The sequence below is a fragment of the Cavia porcellus genome, unplaced genomic scaffold (assembly GCF_034190915.1).
Source record: "Cavia porcellus strain 051 isolate PalLab524CR breed Dunkin Hartley unplaced genomic scaffold, mCavPor4.1 scaffold_9, whole genome shotgun sequence".
In the NCBI taxonomy this organism is placed as follows: Eukaryota; Metazoa; Chordata; class Mammalia; order Rodentia; family Caviidae; genus Cavia; species Cavia porcellus.
Window position 1 is genome coordinate 26,235,506 of NW_026947492.1, and position 24,417 is coordinate 26,259,922.

Below are 24,417 nucleotides of genomic sequence, written 5' to 3' on the forward strand. Positions count from 1 at the left end.
AATTGACAGTGATTTTCACTTTCCGCACATCTGGTGCAGCGACATCATTCAGCGCACTGCATTCATATTCCCCGGACTGGTCACGCTTGATATCAGAGATTTCCAGGTACTCATCTTCACTCACAAAGCCCTGGCCTTCTGGGAAGAACAGGACAGGCAGAAACAAAAGGAGGCCATTAAACCAGGAACAGAACCTCATCCACATCAGCAGGGTGGAGGAGGAACAGGCAAAGTCACGCTGGGGTTTGAACATCAAGCCAGACCCACAGGGCACCGGGAAGGAGGGCTCTGGGTGAGTCATGGACAAACACACTGTCAGCCCAGACTTTAGATTTTTAGAGTATCTGGGTAAGAAAGGAATATCAGTATTTTATTCACGAATATTAAAAGGTACAGATAAACAACCTAACACTTTAATAAATCTTCATATTTTAAAGAAAATCATGAAGGATGATAGGATAAAAATCTGTGGAATAACTTTAAGTTATGTCACTATGAACAATATTTCCATTTTTCACTATGCAAAAATGCTTTTATGTGTAAAACTCTAATAATCACTACTAACTACCTGCAGTACAAATAAGCAAATACTTTCGTGTTTGTACAAATTCGAAACACTCAGTTGAGTTTCAATTTTAGATGGATCCATTCCATGATGTATAGGTGTTTTAAAGGTTTATGTTGTATGTGATTAAAATATGATTTTTAAAAATTAAATAAATTAAAAACCATGGTGGATAAGACAGAGTGGAGAATGAACTTGTAAACAAACACTTCATTATTGCTACACAGTAGATACTCAACAACAATTCACCAAAACTTCAGTAGAAAAATGGTATTTCAAGTAACAGCTTTTTAGTTATTTGAACAGCCTCATGTATTTAGTGTATGGTTTTGGGTGGCATGCTGGGGATCTCACTCTCAAGCACTTATGAAATTCTCAATTCATGATCCAAAACATTCCAGGACTGGAAATTTTGCTTTACCCAGCATTACATGCTCTTGCAACTTTCTGAACACTATGCCTTATTTTATAACCCCAGACCCTGAAGTTCAATGCAAAGAGAACAGATCCTCCATCTTCAGACAAATACTGAGTTCTTTGGAAATACCATACTCCTATGAAAAACCAACTCCATGAAGCCCAAAGATGGGGTGTAGTCATTTTCCTATCTCATAAACCTGCTACCTTTCATATTTCTAGTTCGAGGACCAAATTAGTTTCCAGAATAAGGAAACTCCTTATAGCCCCTCCCCACACAGAGGCATATTCTGATCTGATGGGTGGTTGCAAATCCCATAGCCAGGTTCCATCACACATGCAGAGCAGAAGCTGGGGTGTGAGGATTTGGGCACTTTGGCATCCTGACTCTGCCCCAGGTCTAAGCTTCGAGGAGCCTCATAAAGCATATGCCAGGCCCAGCTAGAATGCAGTCAGGTCCTGCATGCTGGCCTCCTGAGAATCTACTGCAGAACCACTTGAGTCTTCCTAACTCAGCACCTTCAGGGATCTCAGTCCAAAGACTCTTGAACCGGCCTGCAAGAGCCACATTACCTTTCAGGGCCTGTGCCTGGGGACAGGGCCCCTGGATATCCCCTAGGGGTGAGGGTCGCACTTGGCAGAAGGGTTCCCTTGGCAGGGAATCTGTTGTGTGCAACTGGCCCCAGGGTGCAGGAGAGAGGAGCCTCCTGTGCAGGAGGAGTGGCTGAGAGAGCACCACACTCTCAGTGGGCTCTCAGCAGCTCCAGCTGCTCCCTGGCAGCTGTGGGAAGCCTGGGATCTCTCACAGAAGACACTGCTGAGTGTGGGGCCTTCTGGGGCCCAGGACGGGTCCCTCCCCTTTGCAGGGTCTCAGGTGTTGTTGCACAAAGTGCAGCCACACAGGAAGAATGAAAAGGCGCACTTATGTAAAATGGGGATTGTTATAACACTACCTCATTAAGTGAGAAATCGAATCCTGTCAAGTTTGTAGGATAAAGTGGTTCTCAGATTTAATTTGCATATAAATTTCACAGGGTCTTTAAACAAACACAGACTCAATTCAGTAAACTTAGGGGTGATATGAGATTCAGTGCACTCAGGAGCGGCCAGTGCCCCCTCGCTGCAGGCGGGGAGCATGGCCGAAGCTGCCAGCTGGGACCCAACATTGCGCTTGCACTGCCTGCCACACTCAGAGGCTCTCAGCCTGCAGGGCAGTGTGCTCTGCGGTGTCCTCAGAGGCGGTGTGGTGTGTGGGAGGGTTGACCCCAGCTTCATGCTTCAAGGGGCTGGGCCAGCAGGGGTCTGCAGTCTTCAGGGATATGCCTTTATAGGAGGATTGGGACTGGAGTTGCTCCCTTTCCTGCTTTTGAGAAAAGTGGCCGTGTCTGGTACATGTGGTCTCCCACCTCACTCTGCCATGGCACACTGTCATGACCTGAAATCGTGAGACTTAAAATCGTGAGACAGAATGAACCTTTTAATCAAAATATTCCATGCATGGGTACAAATTCCCTATGAGGAATATGATCAGTACATATATCTAAAATATATCAATTAACTTAATTTTAAAAGAGTTAATGGCACAGAAAGAAAGAATGAACCCTATTGTCTCTGTAAATTGATTATCTCAGGTGTCTGTCCTTGAACATGAAGCTGACTAACATGGTCTACACAGTCAGTAACTGGTCACGAATACCCTGCTGCACCACTGAGAAACCTGCATCTCTAAGGCTCACTGTCCCAGGTGTCTGAGGCTCATGAGGACACAGAGGCTGCCTCCAGAGCCTCAGAGGTAAATTTCCCACTGACTACAAGCTGACTACAAAATACGCGTCCTCTACACACATAGGCGTCCTTGCTGAGGAATGGGAAGAGGCCTAGGGAAAGTGATTTAGATTTCCTTCACTACTGTGAATACAGAGTGAGATTTTTCAAGTGCAATCAATCTAGGTGGCTACATGGAGACCAGGAAACCTTGGAGTTGGATGCTTTCCTTGCCCTCGCCACCTCTGGGTACAGCACAGAACTCTGACTCTGTCTGCAGACGAAGGGAGAGAAGGCAGTGCGTATTTTAACTTTCTTTTCTGGCTGCTCGGAAGCCATCTTCTGACTGTGGGGAATAAACAGGAGCAGGCAGCAGCATCAGAGGAAGAAGAGCAGAGAAGGAAGGATGCTCTGGGGAGAGGAAAGAAAGAAAGACAGAGGGGGCAGGCAAGATGGACTGCGAGGCACTGGAAAATTCCAAGGGCACATTCATGACACTGGTGGGATGGAAGGCTCTGAAATCATTCTGGAATTCAGCATGGATTTTCTCAAAGAACTGAAATTAGCAGTGCAATCTGACCCAGCTGTCCACCTTCTAGGTGTCTTCCCAGAAGAGTTTATGATGTCAGACACGCATACCGACAATCGTAGCAGAATGATTTGTAATCGCTGAATCCTGGAAGCAACCTGTATACCCATCTGCAGACCACTGGGTAAATAAAGCACAATATCTACACATAACGCAATACTATTTAGCTCGAGACCCTTCACTCTGAGACACTAATTTCAGGGGACCAGAATTCAGGAAGTTTGTTTTTTTTTCTACATTTTAAACTCAATATTTCAATTGGTTATTTCTAGACACCTTGCTTAAGGTGCAGAAGATCAGAAAGATTTACTATAGTTGCAAGCAGTGAAAATATTTGGGGTGAAGAGATCAGACAGGAAATCCAGAGACCCCCAGCAGCTTCCTACCCCGCTTCCTGCCCTTCCTTGCTGGGTGTCTGTATCACTGTGCCTGGATATCAAGCACATTTTCCCTTCCATTCCTCTTCCAGTTCCTTACAGGCAAAAGTGTGAAAGTAAGCATGAACAGGGATTTTAGCTTTCCACGTTTTTATACTATTGTCTCTGGCATAGTACCTTCATTTCTTTCTGGAGATCCCCAGGGTCAAGTTCAGAAGGCGGCCTGTTCCTTACTAGATGATTCACATTACCAAAACAAGCACACATGTCTTGAGACAAATCCCACCTGACCCCTCCTTAACAAGCGATTGAAAGTCACCTGCTAGTGTGTCCATCCTAGCTGTCTCTTCAGACATTCTATATGCTGCCATGGCCCTATCCATGGAGGCAGCACTGTGAGGTCTAATGCCGGCCCATCATGGAGGAGGCCTGTCAGGAGGCGACTCACAGAGGGGTTTGCCTGGTGAGTGCGGCACACAGGAGTGGGCTGCAGATGAGAGCATGGAGGAGGGCTGGCGAGTGAGCAAGTGGTCTGGGGAGAGGAACTCAGAGCCTGGAGAGTAGGGCAGGAAAATGAGGGGCCAGAAGGAAACCAGCAGGAGCAGGGAGAATGTGGCCCTGCAGGGGCCAACTGGGGCAAATGAGAGGTTTGCTATAAAAACAAGGAGAGTTTCCCTAGTGACCATCAAGGGGGGCTATTAGAGAGGATCCCCATCGAGGCTGAATCCAGACAGCTGGTATTGTACACGCAGGTGATTGTGTGCATAAGACCAGTCTGTTAAGTCTTGATCCATCTTAGAAAATAACCTTTAATTCACTCACAAAGATAGGCAGCAATTCAAACTTTCAAAGAATAAACGTTTGATTCCTATGAAGACTATGCCACAGTGAGGAATTACAGAGGGGCTGATGTTCTGTGAACCTGCTGTGAATCCCGCCATGGAACTCAGAGCAAGGTGAGGCCCCGGTGAGGACACAGGACTGTCTGCTAGTCCTGTCCTCTTGCTCTTGAGGAGAGGGAGATGAAGAAGAGACTGTCAGGAGGTCATGGGCAGAGCTGTCCCCAAATTCTGCTACTCACCCTCTTCACTTTCCAGAATCGAATATCATCACAAAAATGAGCAAATAAAAGCATCTTTTGGAACTTCAACTGGACTACACTCTGGGCTTGAAACCTGTACTTGATGCTGAGACAAACGCCAGACATCATATGTTCAAGGAGGAAAGGTTTATTTTAGCTTATGGTTTGTAGGGGTTTCAGGCTGCCATGTGCTGATTCCAAGGCAGGGTGGCATAGCAGAGGAGAACCAGTTCACAGCAGAGCAGGGCAGGCAGAGGCAGCAAGCAACAGGCAACAATAGGGACCCTCTTTCTGTCCCTAATATTGTATTCAGGCTACCTATCCTTAGGGCAGGTCGCACCGGCACCCAGGATGGCCTTCCCATCATCCACACCAGAAGGATGCCAAACCAATCAGTGGACCAACTGAGCAACAGCACACCCTTAACCCCATCACCACACATCCCGGATCCAGGCACCTCAGAAACCCCTTCCTATAGCCACATGGGGTTTTGGGGGACACCCAGACACAAGCCATGATGGAATACATGGCTTATGTGGAGCTCCTGCTTTCTCCCTCTTCCTGAAGAGAGTTGGAACTGCTTGTTGGAATACTCAGGTACTCGGGAGCTGGACCTGAGGAGCAGAGCTCAGTGGAACTCAGGGGCACTGCTGTGAGAGACACTATCCTCACGCTGCCTAACTGGGTCTCCATGGAGACACAAAGGACAAGAGGGGTGGGGGAGTTGTCTTCTAGAAACATAAGGCTCCCTCCTTCTTAGCCACTGCTTGGACTTACTCAACCACGTACCTCCTGACACAGAGGGCCTCCTTGTGCAGAGGAGAAACATGGGAAACACCCTGGACCATGGAACTGGGATCAGGTTTAGGCATTTGAAATCCAGTGAGCCTAACAGAATGTGGATCTCATACTCTCTGATTTTGAGCCCATAAACAGTTGTTGTCTACATTGCAAACACCCTGAGCACAAATGGTACTTTCCACTTTTTGAACTTTGGTGGTATCTAGTATGGGCTAAACCAATAGATGATATTACACCCCAGCTCTGCAGCTCTGCAAACCCTGTATCACAGAAGACGCCCCTCCCATCTTACACCATCCAAGTTTTCTCTGTTGGCTCCCTCTCCTCACTGCCCCCCCCCACTGTTTTTCTTGCAGGACGCTGCCAGCAGGAGGCAACTCCAGGCTCCCCCTCCATAATGAGACCAAAGCATGTGGACAACAGCAAGGGCACCTGGAAGCCTGGCCTGCGCCCCACTCCCACATCCGCCGCTCCCTTCACTGCACTGGACTTAATGAAAAGTGTGAGGAACACACTATTTCATTTTCTCTTAATTAATGTAAGCCATCAAACTGTGCTGAGCTCATTTCATTCTGGACACAAGTGCCTGGGTAGACATCTCACTTGCTGGCAGTGACAGAAGTGCTTTTTTTGGGCTCAAGCAACCTTTCTCAGACTGTGGCCACCAGGACTTTCCTGGTGGTGCGGTGGTGGACCCATCCAGAGCTGCATGTTGGTCACCTTCCTCAGGGCAGCAGCAAGCTGGCCAATGACAAAACCAAAGCTTTCCTGTGAAAATCAGCTCAGTGTCAAATGTGTGTGGGGAGGGGGCGGGGGGTGTTGATCAGGTGCGCTGCTGCGAGGGGGCTCAGAGGAAACTGGGCCCTTCCCACTATGCCTGGGTAAGGGTGATAGTACACTTCCTGTCCTCAGCTTTGGACTTGAGCATAAGTGGGGGTGGCATGGATGACCCACCGGGAAATGTCCCAAGTTAGGAATACAGGAACAGCCAGGATGTGCGAGAGGATGTGGCCTGTTCTTTCTAAATGGAGGTGTGAAAACAAAGTCAAATCAAACAAAATAATAAATGGAAGTGTGTAGAGGAAAAGGAGAGGGAGGGCAGGGACAGGTGAAGAGGGAAGAGATAGAGAGACAGAGAGACAGAGAGAGAGACAAAGACAGAGAGACAGAGAGACAGAGAGAGAGAGCCAGAGAATACCATACAGAAATGCAGAAAGTTGGGATTTCCACAAAGGCAGAAAAACAGCTTAAATCAGGAGCTTAAACCTACTTGAGAAGCACAGTGGTCTACCTGTTTTTTTTTTTTTTTTTTTTTTTTTTTTCTCTTTTTTAAGTAGCTGTTTTTTGCGTTTTAAAAAGAATTTCAATATAAACTACACAAACATTTCAGATCAAAACAATGTGGAGATGGAAGAAAAAAGTCGCCATTTTAAAATGGCAGAGTCAAAATAACTAAGGTATTGGCCAAATGTTTAAGGGTATCTGTAAAGCTTTTATTTTACAGGCTGCTGCTTCTTCTTATTTTTATTTATAAACCAGCAGAGTTATTTCAGTATTAACGACCTTAAAAAAAAGGGAGTTCTGAACAGTAAGATTCCTGCTTTAAAGAACAAAAAAATATCAAAAGTTTACCTAACACACAAAATGCGATCAAGGCTCTGAATGGCCTACTGCTTCTTTTACAATGCACAAATCTTAAGAAGTTTGGATCTGCCCTCTCTGCCGCAGCCTGCTGGCAATTCCAGCCATCCACCCGCCATAAGAATGACTTCAGCAGGGCGCTCTGAGTGAGAGCACACTGCAGACCCAGTGTGAGAAGCTGTCAGGGTTCAGTGTGCAGCAGAGAGGACCTCTAAGGGTAGAGCAAAATCAAACAGGGGCCTCAGCCTTTTCCTCCTAAGACCTCCTTATCTGAGTCACTTTCCCTGCAGGTCACCTCAGCCCTGTGCTCACAACAATGTTCTGGTCAAGATATGGTGCATGCATAATGATGCCCCCACAAATTGTAGTAAGTGAAACATGCCTGCTGCCTACGGCACCCAAGCTGCCACAGTGCCACACTGCAGCATTCCGTTTACATCTTGGGGGTGATGCTGGTATACGCAGCCCTACTGTGCTGCCCATCGTACAGCACGTGCATTTACATGCAGCACAGAATACATAACAACTAGCAATGCCTGTCAGTGTTCAGGTACTCATTACACCCTGCTTCTCTGTGTGATGCTAAAACAGGCCCCTTCTGCTGAGCGTGCACTTCTCCAGACACACCTGGCTTTCACCCGCACTTAGCTTTATTTGCTTGGCTACATCAAGGAAACTTTTCCCCCCTTTTTTGCAGTATTGGGGATCACACTCAGGGGCTTTTCACTGAACTACATCCCCAATCTCCTTTTCTTGTCTCTCCTTACCCCTCTCTCCCTCCCAGCCCATCCGTGCCTCTCATTTTGAGACAAGTTTCCTCTAAGATGTAAAGTGGTACAGGCTGCACTTGAACTGGTGATCCCCCTGCCTCAGCCTTACAGAGTGCTGGGATTTCAAGCCTGTGTCACTGAGCCCGACCGCTTCCGGTTTTATGGAGGGGACCCATAGCCTGGGACATCTCAGCTCACACATGTTCTACTGTTATTCACCTTTCCCTCTGCGAAGTGCAGAACCAGACTGAAGGACCAGAGGCCACTTCCCTCTCAGCCTATTGAAAGCTCTGCCACCTTCCGCTGGGCCCTGTACTGCCTGCACCGGACCACACACCCAGCTGACCTTCCAGGCACACCTGTTAATCAGATGGCAGCCCAAGTGGAAGATGGATCCTGGAGGCAACTGTGCTCTGGGAGCTGGTGGCTTGCACGCTACACTCTTCTTTAGGGGACCAGATGAGAGCAGAGGATGGGAGTCTCAGCCCCCAAGAGGGGCTCAGTGCTGATGCAAAGCGAAACCCAACTGGGATGGAGTGTCAGCCCTGCACAGCAGGTACCAGGCCTGCGCCCACATTTCTGAAATGGTTCCTGCAGCCCAGAGTAATCAAAGAGCCCAGAGCCTTCACAGCTGCTGGAGAAATGCACACCTCAGAAGAGCCTTGTGCAGGTTTTGAAGGCGAGGCCTTGATGTTGCTCCCTCCCCTCACTTCCTCTCACTTTTCTTTGACTTTTTTGCTGTTACGTTTTGTTTCTCTGTTACTTTCCAAAAGAACAGACACTGGTGTTAATTATCAGCATTCATTAATATTTTTGAAATACATCAGCTTCCACTCGAAATACCCACTGACCCAGCCCTAGTGACACACAAACAACAACTGAAGACATTTTGCACACTTGTCAGAGACACAGGTCTGTGCTCTGTGCTGGCACAGGCAGCTGTGGCACCAGCTGAGAGGAAAAGGCTGGGGCTTGAGTATTTAGTGGGGAGGGCTCCCTCCTGGGGTCTCTTTGGGGACTTTCTCCCAAGGCTCTTTGCATCTGTATCTTGGCTACACTAGGCCTTTCTATTTCTCTTGCATCTAAGCTGAAATCTAAGTAAGGCGAGCTCCCTCCATAGACAGCTACCAACCTGGCCTCTCCTAGCCTGGTCACTTTGCACTCACTAGTGGGAGAAAAGGGGAAACCATTGAATTAGAGATCAGGAGAACTGCGATGTAATCTCAGCCGTGTCCCTAATTTGCTACGTGATTTTGAATAAGTATTTTTTAGCAGTCTAAGCCTCAGTACACTTTTCTAACAAATATAAGAAGCTCGTCAGATGACCTCTAAGGTCACTATCACATCTGACTTTTTTATAACCTTTGTAACCCAGCAATACAGTCCATGGCTGGGAATCTCAAAGAGCCCCTTAAAGTGTAGATATCTAATGATCACACAGGGTGAAGACAGAGTTCCAACCCAGAAGTTAAGGCTCCCCACCCCACTGGGGAACAAAAGTCCTGTGGTCAGTCCTGGTGCTTTGGATAATGCAGACATCAGAAGAGAGGTGCCAGGGCAATCCCAAGGTACCTGCATTGGTCACTGTGCTTTAGCTGCTTGCAATGGATAGGAAAGAGAGATTTTGACAATAATGAAAGACGATGTTTCTCAGGGTGATATCTTGTGTAAATGGGGAAATTAATTCTTCCTTTTCCTTTCCAAGACTCCTATTCATGCAAATTTTGACAAGTAGCTTCTCTCTCTTTCCCTCCTCTCCATGAGAAGGTTGGAATAATGTCTTATAGGTATAACTAATCATCCACTTATATGATTTGATGCTCATTGTCATAGGTCTGAGGCTATGTTCAAAAGCAGGAAAATGATGCTTCTCTATGCTTTCTGCCCTCATCTGTCTTCTCTATAAATATCCCTTCAGAGTTACATGGCTCACTGCTAATCCTTCCCAACAGGAGAGCAGATAATGAGAGAGGAAGAAAGGGGCATCTGGGGTAGTAAAGCCAGTGCCCAGGGCTTCACCCACTGTCACCTTCCCATCCACCATCAGAGCTGACTCTGGCCACATCAGGTCAGAACCAGAGCTGAGAAGGCAAAAGGACATAGAGAGCCCGAAGTCCACTCTGCCACACATCAGGCAGGACCCCTGGGCAGGCCACTTCACTTCCCCCAGCCTCAGGTTCCCCTTTTGCAAATGAGACCACTGGACAGCGTGTTTCTAAGTCCCTCAGCCACTGGTCATCCCTACAGGCCCAGCAGGCAGAGTCTCTGTGCAGCTGTCCTCAGACCCTGAGTAGCACCCAGCTCCCATGCAGGACCCAGTATCTGGGGTATGGAGGATGGGGGATGAAGGTACAATCCCATTTTGGTGCTAGAAATGCAGCCCGGCTCTGTTCTTGAGTGTGAGCACACTGTGATGCACTGTGAAGGCCTTGGTCAGGACTGGCCAGGCTCTGAGCTCCACCCAGCCCTGCCTAGCCACCCTCCCTGCCTGAGACTTCTGGGGCTTTTGGCACTAGGTGGTCACCCCCATCCTGGGGCTTCTATCAACACTAGCACATCTTACCTATAAGAAATGGAATCCTGTGAAATTATCTACATTTATTCTCCACTGTTTCAGGTGACCAGCGTTGGCTTTGATGGCTAGGGAGACACAGAGCCTCTGTCTTCCAGGAAGACAATATTGGTCTGAGGGACAAAGCCCAGGGGAATGGAAGGGTAACTAGGGTCCCTGCACAGCAAGCCTGGACTGCAGGACCCTGGACCACACTGCATGACTTTGCAGGTCACTGTTGCTTTCTAAACCCTACCTAGCAGGTACCTGAGCCTGGCTCCCTGCCAGGTGACTTCTGCAGAATATTAGGATACTGAGGGAGGGAGATTCTGAGGGAGGGAGCTTCTGAAGGGAAGGAGTCATGATGGATGGGCTTTATAGCTACTTTTGTAGGACAACCTTGATCCTACTGCATTTATACTCAACTCTACAGGGTATTTTTTCAACAGAATATTTCATCCTGATAGTAAGCCAGGGAGTGAATGTAAAGGGCTGTGATATTTCCTGCTTTCTGCACATTAAATATGCATACACAGAGACACATGGATATACATGCATAAAGGTAGAGAAAAATTCAACAGAGTAAGGGAAATGCAGATGCATTGTTTCCAAACTTTATCATGCAGCAGACTGCAGGCCAGACTCATGGTTCATCTCAGATTTTCTGTGTACCACTGGATTAGTTACTGAAGCACACGAGGCCCCTGTTTTGTCTGGTGAATATGAAGGAGTTAAGTTAGAGTACTTCTAGAAAATATTAGTAGCTCTTATTTCCTATCATAGATTGTTTTAAAAATTATACGTATTTCTTCCAGTCATTGCATCAAAGTGTATATGTGTGTGTGCATAATTGTGCACAATAAGGAGTACATCATACCTACAATCTCACATGGAGACAGAGATGAGAAAGTCCCAGAAAGGCTCTAGCATACCAATCAGAAGGCAATTCATCTTGAGAAGAAAACAAGTGATATTTACATTATTAAATCACAATTACAAAGCAAATCAGCTATAGAAGAGAGGAGATCATTTCCATCAATTATTACTGAACTGAACATAATTTTTCAATCACCAGCAGATTGTAAATGGGGGCCGCAGCTCATCTAGGAACTCTTCCATCACAGGAGTTATTAATTAGGTATTAACTTTGGGGAATTAGCAAGGACATTGACAAGATGCTACAGGAAGCAGGATACCGGGAAGACAAGAAGAGGCAGCCAGGTGGATTTTTGAGAGTAGGTCCAGAGTGTTCAGCAAGACCCGAGTCAGCCACACATGCAGCTGGGACTGCCCTAGGGTGGAAGAATGCACCAAGTGAGGTGTTTTCATTCCCAAACTCTCAACTCAGGGCCAGGTAATCATAAAGAATGATGCATAGTTTCCTGGCTACTGATCTGTGCTTCAGGTGTGTTGCAAGTGCAGGCTGCACTGAGACCTAACCGTGAGTGCTCTGAGTCAGAGATGCAGCCCTGGCCTCTGAGTACTGTGAGCTCTCTACTTGGGTCTCCAAAAGCTTGGATGCTTCTGTCTTAGTGGCAAGTGAAGACTACCAATACCATCAGAACCTTGCCTGGCCCAGTGGAGGCAATTGTGTGCGCACCTTCAATGTGCTCCGGTCACAGAGTGTCTCCTTAAAAAAAAATCTTGGTAAAGAATTCATTAAATTTAATGACTTCATCAGTTATTTGGGGTCTTTGCTTTTGCTCTTGCTTTAGATGCCATCTGATTCTCATCCCTTGGATTCCACCATGTGTGGAACAGGCTCTGGTTTCCCTGAAGGTTTTGCTCACTCTTGGGTTCTACCCCTTCCTGCACAGAAGCAGGGTGGGCTGTCTCTTCCAGCTGTGGAAGGCTGGATGGAATGGGAGGTGTGCATTCTTCCCTGCCCCCTGGGATGCCAAGCAGCTCTGTCTTCTCTCAATGCTCAGCCTCTTGCCTCTGGATTGTTAATGACTTTCATGTCATAGGGTCTAAGGCAGTTGCTAGGCACCCAGAAAATTATTACCACCCGGGCTTTTGTTTCAAGGAAACAAGCAAACAAAGAGTCTAGGCTCCTAGGGGTGGACACAAAACAAGCTGGGGGAGGGAGGACGTCCAGGCAAGTGATGGCGGAGGTGATCACGCCAGTTCAGACTACCTGTGCATTTCCCATGCAAACCCTGGTGAGGACAGCTGCTGGGCCTGGATGATGAGGAGCTGGACCTCAGACCAGTGAGATCTACATGTCTACCCGCCTTCTGTCTCTTCTTCCCTCCCTTCATTTGTTCCTTCATTCAACAAACATGTTTTGAGCTCTTAGGCAATGAACTTACCACTGAAAAGTGAAAGCCAGAGACCCTTGTAAAGTGTTATTTGTATTCTACCAAGGAAAGGCAGCCTCGCAAAATATGACTGAGGTTGTCTTTGTCACCATTCAGATGGATGGCTCTCAGTGGATTGACTAGAAAGCACATCACCCCTTCAATGGAACCGGCAGAACAGAAGTGAACAACACGTGTTAGTCACTTGCCATCCTTCCAACTTCCTTCCCCTGCGTGACTGTGACCCAGCCATCAGGGCTCCAGTGCCATGTCATCCTTGCAAGAGGCCTGCTGGGCACAGACTGCAGTTTTGAACTCCAACACACCTGCCTCTCTCTGCTTCATCTTGCTCTGTTCTCCGGAGCATCAGATTTCTAGGAACTATTTTGGCTTTGGGTTGGGGTGGCCAGTGAGGAGCCCAGCAGTGGGTCAGAATCGATGGACTCAGGTATATCTTTCCAAGCTGAGTCACCTCTAAGGCCTGGGTCACTTTACTGCTGCATGTAGCTCTTCCCAAGTCTGGCTTTCTCTCTTCGTGTGACTCTCCCCTTCTCCAAAGTAACTGCCCTGCTTCGGCTTCCAGCCCAGCCCTAGAACAGCCCTGCTGTTATGGCCAGGAACACTGTACTGTAATAGCAGCTTCCTTGCACCCTGGCCAATCCTTGTAAATGTATCCTTTGCTGAACCTACCTAGGGTTATTCAACACTGGAGGTGCTGGTTTCCTCCTGGGTCCTGACTGGCATGGCTCCCTGAAGTGGAAGCCTTTGCTCAATGCCCCTGCTCTGGACTCACAGAGAACCAGCATTCATCATGATTACATTTGTCACTTAGAGTAGTCATTTGCGGCCAGGTGCTTTTGCCCCCAGAGGACATTTGGCCCTATTTGAAGACATTTTAGTCACCATAACCGGTGGTAGTTGGGGACAGGGAACATGCTCCTGGAATTGAGGTGCTAAAGGTCAAGAATGTTGTTAACCGTGTCACAGTGCACAGTACTGTCACCAATGACAAAGAACTCTGGGGCCCCAAATGTCACTAATGCTGATGTTGAGAAACCTGCACAGGCACATAGATGCCTGATTAGTCTCCTGCCTCTCCTCCTAGAGGGAAGGATGCGTGGCACCCAGGAGAACCACCTGCCTGACTCCTAAGAGCTCACCCAGTCCCGGTGTGATGACCTCACAGAAAAGCTGTTAAAACAGGGAGAATGAATAAATTCACCCACAGAACACAGACTTACTCTTCCACCATCAAATATCTAGCTTTAAGGACAGCAGTGATTATTCAGAGCTAAATATAAGCCCACCATGAGACAACCCAAAGGAATGCACAGTACTGAAACCCCTCACAGGGTGGCAAGGAGAGAGAGTGGAGGAGTCTGGGGATCTGGAGTGGGCAGGTCCTGGAGAGTTCTCATTTCAACAAGAGATTCCAGTGGCACGCAAGGCAAGGTCACAGTACAAACAAGACAAGGAAGTGAGGGAAAACCTAGAAATTACAGGGTGGGGCATTTAATCATTATTAATGCGTTTTTAAAGAAATTACTGATCATTCTTGGTTAACGGATTCTAGTTCCAGAAAGAAATTTTGCCCTACTAAGCAACCGCAGGGGAATTACAGTCCTGCAACAACAGCTCTGCCCATGTTGGCTTCCTCCTCAGGTTTGCGGTCACGAGACATCTGCTCTGTGCAAGCCACACATGGGGCAGCAGGGACGCCAATGGACATCATTCAGAGGGCACCCATAGAAGCCATTCCACAGTATAGCACTCCATCGCTGGTCTCTTTTGTGCGATCTGAGCTGCTGACTCCAGAGCATGACAAAGCCACCTTGGTTCTGTTTCTGGTTGTACAAAGGTAGCTCCTTCCCATTCTTGGGAAATTCAGTTTGAGTAAATCAACATTTGCATTCAAGTACTGGATGAGGCTCACAACTGGCAGAATAGTCTTAAAAGCTGCAGATGTATGAAGATTTGCAAGAGACAGGACAAATGCTCAGGGAGCTGGAGTCCACACTTCCCACGCAGGCTCCAGTGGCTATTTCTAATCAGGAGCTCCTGAGCAGTGTGATTCCCCAGCTCCTCCTCTGAGGTTCCCTCCCTTCCGGACACCACACACAGAGGGCTCTGGGGTGAGGTCTGGGTTGAGCTCTTGAGTAAGCTCAGAGAGCCCATGCCAGGGAGGAGCCGGCCCCCAGGGCCTGTGGGGACATGGCACCTGCTCCAAGCCTGGAACCAACTGGCACTAGTGGATGTCCACTATGGATTGCATGGGCCCTGTTACAGACAGGAGGGGCTAGTTTCAGCTCCTCCAAGCCTGCTCTGTGGGAAATCGGGAGGACTAACTTGTAAGAAGCTCATGCCAGCATATAAATTGGTTGGTTCATGACTGTGGGATCATATAATATCTGCAAAGAGCCTGTATTCACACAACCTAGAAATGATGTGATTTTCAGTCTAAAATGTCAATTTATTTTTTCCAGTAGGGTTCAACAATCACGCTCTGACCCTGGGCTGAATAAACATGTGCAGAGCCTTGACAGTGTAACATCTGACTCACCCCTTTCCCTTGACACATTTGTAAATTTGAACAGAATGTAATATCATTGTAATAGAATGTATCACAGAAACCTAAATACATTGCAGGTTGAACCTTGTCTCCTCAACATGTAACAGCCACACTTTTAAATGGCTTGAACTAATCCTAAACCCCCAATACCAGAGTTGTGGAGCAGGTTGTCAGTGGCTTGTGCACATTGTGTGCTCCTCAGATTCACTGCAGGGTTACAACCCTTCTTTACTTTGCAAACCTTCATGCACTGGGTCTCACATCCAGCAGGCAGGTATCTTGGAGTTGCGAGTGGCTGATCAGCCTGAATGTGAGCCTGCAGCGTCCACTGACCAGCTGCAATTCACCTGCTTGGAGGCAGGATCCTTGAACTTAGTGGTCACCTCCTGCCCTGAGGAGGGTCCACATACTCAGGGACTCTGCCTCAGTTTGCTATCTTTGGCACTGACGTCTCCCTCATGGGGAGAACACTGTCAAGGATCTGGAGAGGGCTCTGGTGCCTGAAGTGGCAGATGTCTGTGGGTCTCTTTGCCAGCCAGAGACCAGGCTAATTTCTACACCCCTCAGAGTCAGACCTGAGCACCTTTATAGAATCCTTCAGTTGAGTCCCAAAGGAGAGATAACCCCAAAGGACTGGGAACCCTGATCTTCAGGCACCCAAACATTCAAGAAGAATAGATTGGGAATAGGTTGCATGAGCACAGCTGGATGGATCCTGGCATGGTCAATCACTCCAACACTGCAAACCAAGGGTCCTGAGGTCTCTTTGGCAAAGACTGAATCTTTCAATCTGCCCACAGCAAGAACCCACTCAGGAGGATGATTATCAGTTCTATATTGCCAGGGAGAATTCCTGTCTAAATCTGGTGGCCTGCTCTCTTTAAAAGTACCACTCCTCTGACTTTTAAGGGTCTCAAGTTAGCCAAAAAAATCATGTAGTCACCATTCACTCAGATCATCCCAGATTTGAAAGAATGTTTCTTGTTTTCACATATTCTAAGCCAATTAATTGGATATTGATGGAGTCCAATTTGCATAATTGTTTCTTTGTGAAATTTATTCATCCAACATACAGATGACACCCTAATCTCTATCTTTAGGGATCCCATACTGTAGTTGGGGAAGAACTGATTACATTTGATAAAACAGATGATAAGCTTACGTGCTTAGTGGCTACCTAATTCAAGTACTTAAATTCTCTATCCATGAACTCCATTAAAAATTCATGAAGTTATAAAAACTGAGCAGCATTTTTGGAGTTAGGTTGGGGGATGTGTAAGCACACAGGATTTTATAACCTAAGGTTCATTATCTCTTCCTCATGGAGATTTCTCTGTCTCCATTTCTCTTCTCCTCTCCTTTCTTTTCTCTAATCCTCAGAAAGACAGCTACAGAGGTTACAATAAACACTGAGAAATGAAGCTCTCTGTGAACTTCAGTTAAGTATAAACAGCTTCCCCATTGTTAAGGAAATCACAGTGTAACAGAGGACAAAATACATAAACATAAAAACTTTAAATAACAATGAAAAATTTAAGTAGCAAGGCAGAACAAAAGAAAAGATTCCAAGGTGTCCCAAATTAAATAACTAGTAATTCTAATAATTGCTAGAGGAGTTTGAAGCAGGAAAGGGCACATTGGGCAGGAAATTCTAAAACTTCCTTTTAGTTAATTATTTTGCAGTTTAGAGATTTTAATTGGAAGACCATTGCATATACCTGCTCTAATGCCTCATGATGTGTCTTCATTTCCAAGTGCACCATCGTTGGAAGCAATGGAAAGTAGCTGAAGTGACTCTGCCTTCCAACTTAGCCCACCCCCACATTATTCATCCAAGCACTCAACAAATGGCATTTGATTCTGCCAGCTTTCATGGACAAGACGGGGAGTGGGGTCAAGTCACAACATTCACCTCAGGTATCAATCCTGGAACACAGAACAATGAATAGGAAATAGGAAAGTATGTTGAATCCTTCTGAGGACAATTATCAAATAAACTTAAGGTATTATTGTTGTACTGTTCAACACAGCCCAGTGGAAATTACCTAAAAATTTAAACAATGCTTTCATAATACTCTATTTTTTGCAATTCTCTGGTTAAAGAAAAGCTTATTAATCATGATCATTAATTCTACAATGCCTGTATTAGGCAGCAGGAATGCAGACACACAAGACAATCTCCTCCTTCAGGGAGCTGGCAGCTCAGGTCTCCACGCTGATGAGTGCCTGGGAAAAGGAAGCGGCGGAATCACAGGAAGCAGAGGGCAGGAGGGAGTGGGTGGCTTCCAGGAGCAGCTAAGTCTCAACCAAGAGGGAGGAGGAAACTGGGAGCCAAGGAGCTTCGGAAGGACATTCCAGGCAGATGAGCACTGTGCTCCAGGGAAGAGACAGGATGTAGTCACCTGGCCTGAAAGCATAAGAGGAGCCTTGGGCTGGCAAAACAGACCTTGACTACTGACCACGTGATGGCTATTTCCAACAGGTTTAAAGACTATTAAAGACAGAATATGTCTTGCTTTTAAAAAGTCATGATTTTTTACAAATAAGTTTTCCCAAAAGTGCTTTGGGTTGAAGGCTTGGTCATCAGCCTATGGCACTAGCAAGGCGGAAGGAACCTTTAGGAGATGGTACCTAGTTGAGGAACATAGGCCACTGGGGAATGTATCACTGAAAGAGATATTGGAACCCAGCCCACTCGTCTCTCTCCTTCAGGATCCTGGCTCCCATAAGGTAAGCAAATTTCTGCCATGTGTTCCATGCTATGCTCCCTATCAGCCCACCTCATTCCCAGAGGCAATGGCCCAAGCAACCATGGACTAAAACCTCAGAACCCATAAGCTGAAATATACCTTTCCTCCTTAAAAGTCCATGGTCTAATGTACTTTGTACACAGCAACAAAAAGCTAGCACAGCTTACAATATAATTTTTGAATAAGACTCTACACATACACATCAGGCATATAATCTTATATATGCACAAGTGGAATTAAAAATAAAACTATATATTCTTTAAAAGTACTTACTGAAGGTACAATATTCCACTCGCTTATTAATTACTTATAACACTGCAATGAATGGTACAAAATCCACACCATTTTAGTGGAGAGGGTAATCAGTTACACAAATAACAAATCATCATCGGTTTACAGTAAAGACTGTGAAGGAATGTCAAAATAATAGTAACTGGAAGTTACTGATTACCATGTGCAAAGCACATGTGATGAAACTCCTCACTCCACTCTCCACAGAGAAGGCTACGGTCAGTATGTGGCCTAGATTCCATTCTGGACCAGCACTGTCACCCTCTAAACTGCCTGGATTCTTGCAGGCTCAGAACTTCTCAGCGGTGGGGGCAGTGGGAATATCTTACTGTATTGTGTCCCTGTAGTCAGTGCCTTGTAAACAAGACTTGCCATGTGTTTGTGTCGCTCACAGTGCTCCGGGGAGGGGTTAGTGAGCAGCTGGCAGTGCCTGCCCTGGAGGAGGTGAGAATCCAAGAATAGCACAGAACAGTAGTCAGACAGGAGGAGACCTGCTGATGGTGAGTGGTACTGGGCAGTGAGCAGCACAAGCTGCAGGGGTGAGGAGCTGTGTGTCAGACATTGCTTTGGTCTCAGGAACTGCTGGCCTCTTAACATGTTCATGAGGCTCCGCTAGGACTTACTTCATTGTATCCTAGTGACCAAAATTTACCACATTAGAAATTATCTGAAAAAACAAAATTATCCATTTAATGACTCATTTAAAAACCGTAACAGATTCATTACATTTTTGCATATAAAAATACATATTTTCCAAAATAAAATTGAGCGAGAAGAGTTGTCATGTTTTCCAAATCTAATATAGTATTTAATATGTTCTTCAATATCTAGTACAAGGCAGTCAAAGTCCCATCTCCTCTACTGGATGTCTTCGCATTCAGTCTGTTGTGTTAGGTTGTTCTTGTTGAAATACGTGAAGAGAATGTCACCTTACATAAAGATACAGTTAGAAAAAGAAAGCATCATAAATGGCATTTTCAGAGAAGTGTGCATATTCTTTAGTATACAACAAAATTTAGCTATAAGTTTCTTAAAGGTTGGTCTCAGTGCAGACTCTGAAACCACGTCAATGAATATGCTGTATTCTGCTGCTTTAAAATTCATTGGCTGTATTTCCCATTGTGTGGAGGGTCACATACCCATCGAGTACCTGAGGTGGGCAAGGTAAAGGAAGGGAGAGGTGCCCTTGCTGCCTGGCCCTCACAGCTGAGAGGTCCATTTTCCCACCATGGACCCACACTACCCACTCTCCAGGGCCACTGCCTTCAGCCTCTGACAGGGCTACACCACTGGCTTTCCTGTGTCCTCCAGCTTGCAAGAGCAGATCTTAGACTTCTCTCTCTCTCTCTCTCTCTCTCTCTCTCTCTCTCTCTCACACACACACACACACACACACACACACACACACACACACACATACACATACACACGCACAACCATGTTTCACATAAGGTGGACACAAGGACACATTCTGATAGATGTGTCACTGGATGAGTTCTGCCTCATGCAAAGACCATGGAATGCACTTACACAAACCTCACTGGCGTGGGGCCATCACTCAGTATGGTCTGTGCATGCAGATCTGCTAGAATTTCACACTGCATGTAACTGAATGTGTCACACTGCTGGCAGTGTGGAAGGTTTGTTTTCACCAACAGCACCACAAACATGCGGGCAAATCAGTGTGCCAATATTCTTTGACAGCTACGATGTCACAAGGTGATAAAAAGTTTTGAGTTGCATTCTAATTTTATTGGCAACTCTCATATGTGCATCTGTCATTCACTGAAATATAGTTATGTGGTATAGGGTAATAGATCATGCATACATGATACATGATATGTGGTTATATAACTATATAAGATTATGTAATCATATATTGCTCTTGCTTTCTCTCTCTCTCTCTCTCTCTCTCTCTCTCTCTCTCTCTCTCTCTCTCTCTCTCTCTCTCTCTCTCTCTCTCTCTCTCTCTCTCTCTCTCTCTCTCTCCAGAAACTAGTTCTGTTTCTTGTCTTGACTTGAAAAGCTTGGCAAATAAAGATTTCTCTTCTGTTCCATACATCATCATTTTGGAACATTAATATTGATCATTTACCAACTTTATTCACTGAGATGTGCAGATCTTGCAAATGGTGACAAACTTCATCATAGAACTTTTAAATATCACATCTGTTAATACTACCACCAGTCAGTCATACCAGAAAAATCTTTAGGCACTGGGAACCTGTCAAGCTGATGAAAGCAAGCTACAAATTTTCCAAAATCAGTTTTAGCTTGAAAATCCAAATTCTGTTTTTGTCAACAAAAGCTGTCAGTGGCTTTTTTCCACGTGATGGTTGTGCTTCATTCACATCTAATAAAATATTGCGAGAACTAAGCTGACATAAGTGTGGTTTTCCTGTGGACTGGTCCGTTAAAGATGCACACTGCTCTGAGAAGAGCAAGTGGCCACTGCAGCTGGCAACTCATACAGTCTGACAGGCAACTTTCCTCTGCGGACACATTGTTCTTTGTGATATACGCACAATTTATGTCATCTCGGAATAATGAGGCACTGTGTTGAGGAGCTAAGATGCAGTGAAATTGATTTCTGATGTCTCAACAGTCTTGTCTTACACTGGCACTTTCCTGGCCCTGAGAACGTGGTAGTGAGGAATGCACCGACCACCTGGGGTTTGATGACACTCATCTCATGAGAGCAGATGCCCCAACTGTGAGCCATCATTGCATGTGTGCTATCAGGATGAATTCGAACATGCAAACGATGTCTCTGAATACAGTGTGACCTCAGGGAAAAAATAATTTTGACGCACAGACCCTCTGTGAAGGTCCTCAGTGGTGAAGAATTTCACTTTGAGAGCCAGAGCCAAAACTGAAACTCGGAGGGACTGAAGCAGACAACAGGGAGATGTTTACTGATCAAAGATGAGCTTTCAGCAGCAACAACTCATGATTGGCATCCTGATAGCAAGGAAGAGCAAGGACTAACTATAAAAGGAAGACACATAAGTTCAGAAGCCTAGTAACGTTCTGTAATCTTGAAGCAAATAATCATGCACTTCAATGGCTCCGAGATGTCACTAAAATTCAGCACAGTACAATAAGCATTGTTTACAAAGATGACCTTGAGGCATTAACATAAGTTCACAAAATATCAAATATATTATGACTAAGAAGGAGTGGGAGGAAAAGATTCCTCTTAGAAAGAATTCCTTAGAAAGTTCCACAGCAGTAACTTAAACTTACAAGTTGCTTTGGGGTTTTGCTTACATATTGACTTTTTGGACTAGCTCCTTTCAGATGATGCCTAAACAAAGCACCTCTGTAATGAAACAAAAGCTCATGGAACTTGGTGGGATTACTTGTCCCACTTTATAGTTGGGCAGTAAGGCTGAGTGAGGTTGATGAGATACTTGAGAATATGACTGAATCCAAAGACGACTCAGGTTGTGATCATGTGAAATAGATATTGGTCTTCATCCCAGTTTCCTGATGTACAGCTCCTAAACCCCTTCCAATCTCTAGGGTGACAAGAGTTTCTCTGCACGTGGATAAGATGCCTGGGACCTGAGGCCCTTGGGTAGCTTCAAATTGGGGATCCTCATTGGAATGATGAGGGCAGGATTAGAGTTGGGGCTTGCAGCTCCAATCTCATTCTCCTCCACCTCCTGTCCTCCTCTGGAGAAGAGTGAAGGATAAAGACTAAACTGATCACCAATGGTCAGTGATGCAATCAGAAGTGGCACTAAATGAAGTCACCATAAAAACCTAAAGCAGCAGGGTTTGAAAACTCAATCGGATAGATGACTACATGGAGGAGGGTGGGATGGGGGGGTAAGGATGCCCCCCGGGACTTATCCTCTCCTCCTTCCAAGGCGTCTCTTCCATCCGGCTCCTCTTCCTCTTCATCTGTGTCCTTCGAGACACTTCATGATAAATGGAGAAGATGGGGATAGTGTCCCCGAATTCTGTGAGCTGCCCTAGCAAACTGATTTAATGGAAGGAGTAGGCAGTGGGGACCCTAGCTGATGGTCATTGGTCAGCAGGTTAGGTGACAGCTTCTGCATGTGCCCTCTGTCTGAAGTGGAGTGGCCGTGAGTCTGAGCCCTTCACCAAGCGATCTGCTGCTACCTCTGACCAGGTGGAGCTGAATGGAAGCAGCTGGGGTTCCCAGAAAACTAGTTGCAAGTGCAGATAAACCCAGACCCATTTTGGTGAAAAAAGATAAAGAGTATTCAATATGGACTTGGCTGGTGAGGCATTCTAAGCTGAGATTGGATGGTCCAGGAAAAGAGATAGTGATTTGTAACACCTAAACAATGCAGTTAGGTATGCTTCCTGACTAGAGTCTCCTTGATAGGTGACCTAAGGGAAGGTCCCTCTTCCAGGAGATGCATGCAAACCCAGCTTCCCCTTACATGGCTTGATGCTCTCTCTGGAAGGAGAGGGTGAGCAGCCAGCCCACAAACAAGGCAATGCGTCTTCATTCACTTGATCTTTCTCATAGGTAAGTATGAAATTCATGGCTGTGAAGTGAATTCTGCTGAGAGCGGGTATCTGGTGACCGTAAGTGAACAGCTGTGCTATACACCAGCGCTCAGGTTTGTATCTGGAAATTGCCCCTAAGGGTATCTTAGAGTATCCAAAAATTTCAAGACCTGGAGAAAAAGGACCCAGAGATGTGACAAAGACTTGACCACTGGCCACTGGATGCTACAGTGTCTGTCCTGATCAGAAGTCATTGAACAGCCTCCTTCACATCAATTATCTGGATTTATCAAGTTAAAAATTTTCTACTTATCCAGATCAATGGAGCCAGAACTTGGGGAGATTTGACTTGTATTATCAGTATAATTACCTCAAGTTTCTCCTCATGATTTCTGTGTAAACATAATTTGCAAGCTTCAATGTGAAGATCTCACTATCTCTTTGTCCCAGTTAGTCTCCTTCCCACCCACCGCCATGGCTTTCCCCAAAACCATCACACACTCACTCAAACACTACTGTAGAACACTGAGTTCACAACAGTGTGTAGGGTCATTGCCACAGACTCACAGGAAACCGACTGGTTTTCTAATCCCTAAGCCAGAGCAGGATCCAGAGAGCTCTAACAAGGTCTTCAGAGATTTTAGGGTCCTGCGGGTGTCCCCAGATATCAGCCCTGACAAAAATGAGGAAAATGGCTACAAGTGTGGAACCTTACCCTCCCCCAGGCACTGAAGAAAACCTGCATTTTTTACAGGATTTTAAGTGAATCTTAGCACAAGGCTCTTGGAGAAGCCTTGCATTACTGTGCTTCAAAGTCAGAAACCTGGACAGTCCTGCACCGAGGGTACACTGAGGGGCAGAGTGCTCGTGGGCTGCTGCACCTTCATGGACAGCCATTTCCTCACCTGCTAAGAGACAGGGTCCAGCTTTGCTGACCAATCACTTGTCACTTAAGGGGATTTTTAAAAATATGGATTATTGGGCCTTCATTCTGGGGATGTTGATTCAAAGTTTCTGGAATGTTCACAGGTTTGAGTACTACCTGTCTAGAGCTCTGTGTCGCTGCAACTCCAAGAAAGCTGTGCTCACACCTGGCTCTGACACCCTGACACCGGTGGTCACAGAGCCTTAGGTAACTCCTTTTCAGAGCTTCCGGTCTCAGCTTCTTCCTTGTCAAGCCAAAGATTGCACCAAGAGTTCGGAAGATAAAATGATGTATGTGAATCACTGAGCACATAAACAAAATGTGTGTTACCACTTTCCCAGTGTTCCTGTCCTTTCTATAAACTGTCACTCTTCCCTTTCCTGCTCTGCATTTCCAACACCCTAGAAACCTGCCCTGTCAACACTCCCCTCGTGATGCCCTTGTTCTGGAATGTTCTTGCAGGAAGTACTTACTCTTCCCCCAGCTACTTTAGGTTTAGGAAGTCAGGAAGTCAGTGAGACCTTAGCTGACCAACCCA

The 24,417-nt window shown here is 46.1% G+C and overlaps 1 protein-coding gene across 6 annotated transcripts in view; it reads right to left on the minus strand.

The window, feature by feature from the left end:
* Opcml (opioid binding protein/cell adhesion molecule like) overlaps positions 1–24,417 on the minus strand; it is a 1,064,190-nt gene that overhangs the window by 21,123 nt on the left and 1,018,650 nt on the right. For 4 of the 6 annotated variants that reach the window (XM_063256111.1, XM_063256110.1, XM_013155627.3 and 1 more), the window contains one exon: positions 1–138. In XM_063256111.1, the coding sequence (XP_063112181.1) occupies positions 1–138 (138 nt within the window). The remainder of the gene's footprint in view (positions 139–24,417) is intronic. The other 2 variants (XM_023566162.2, XM_063256112.1) reach the window with 1 other exon arrangement.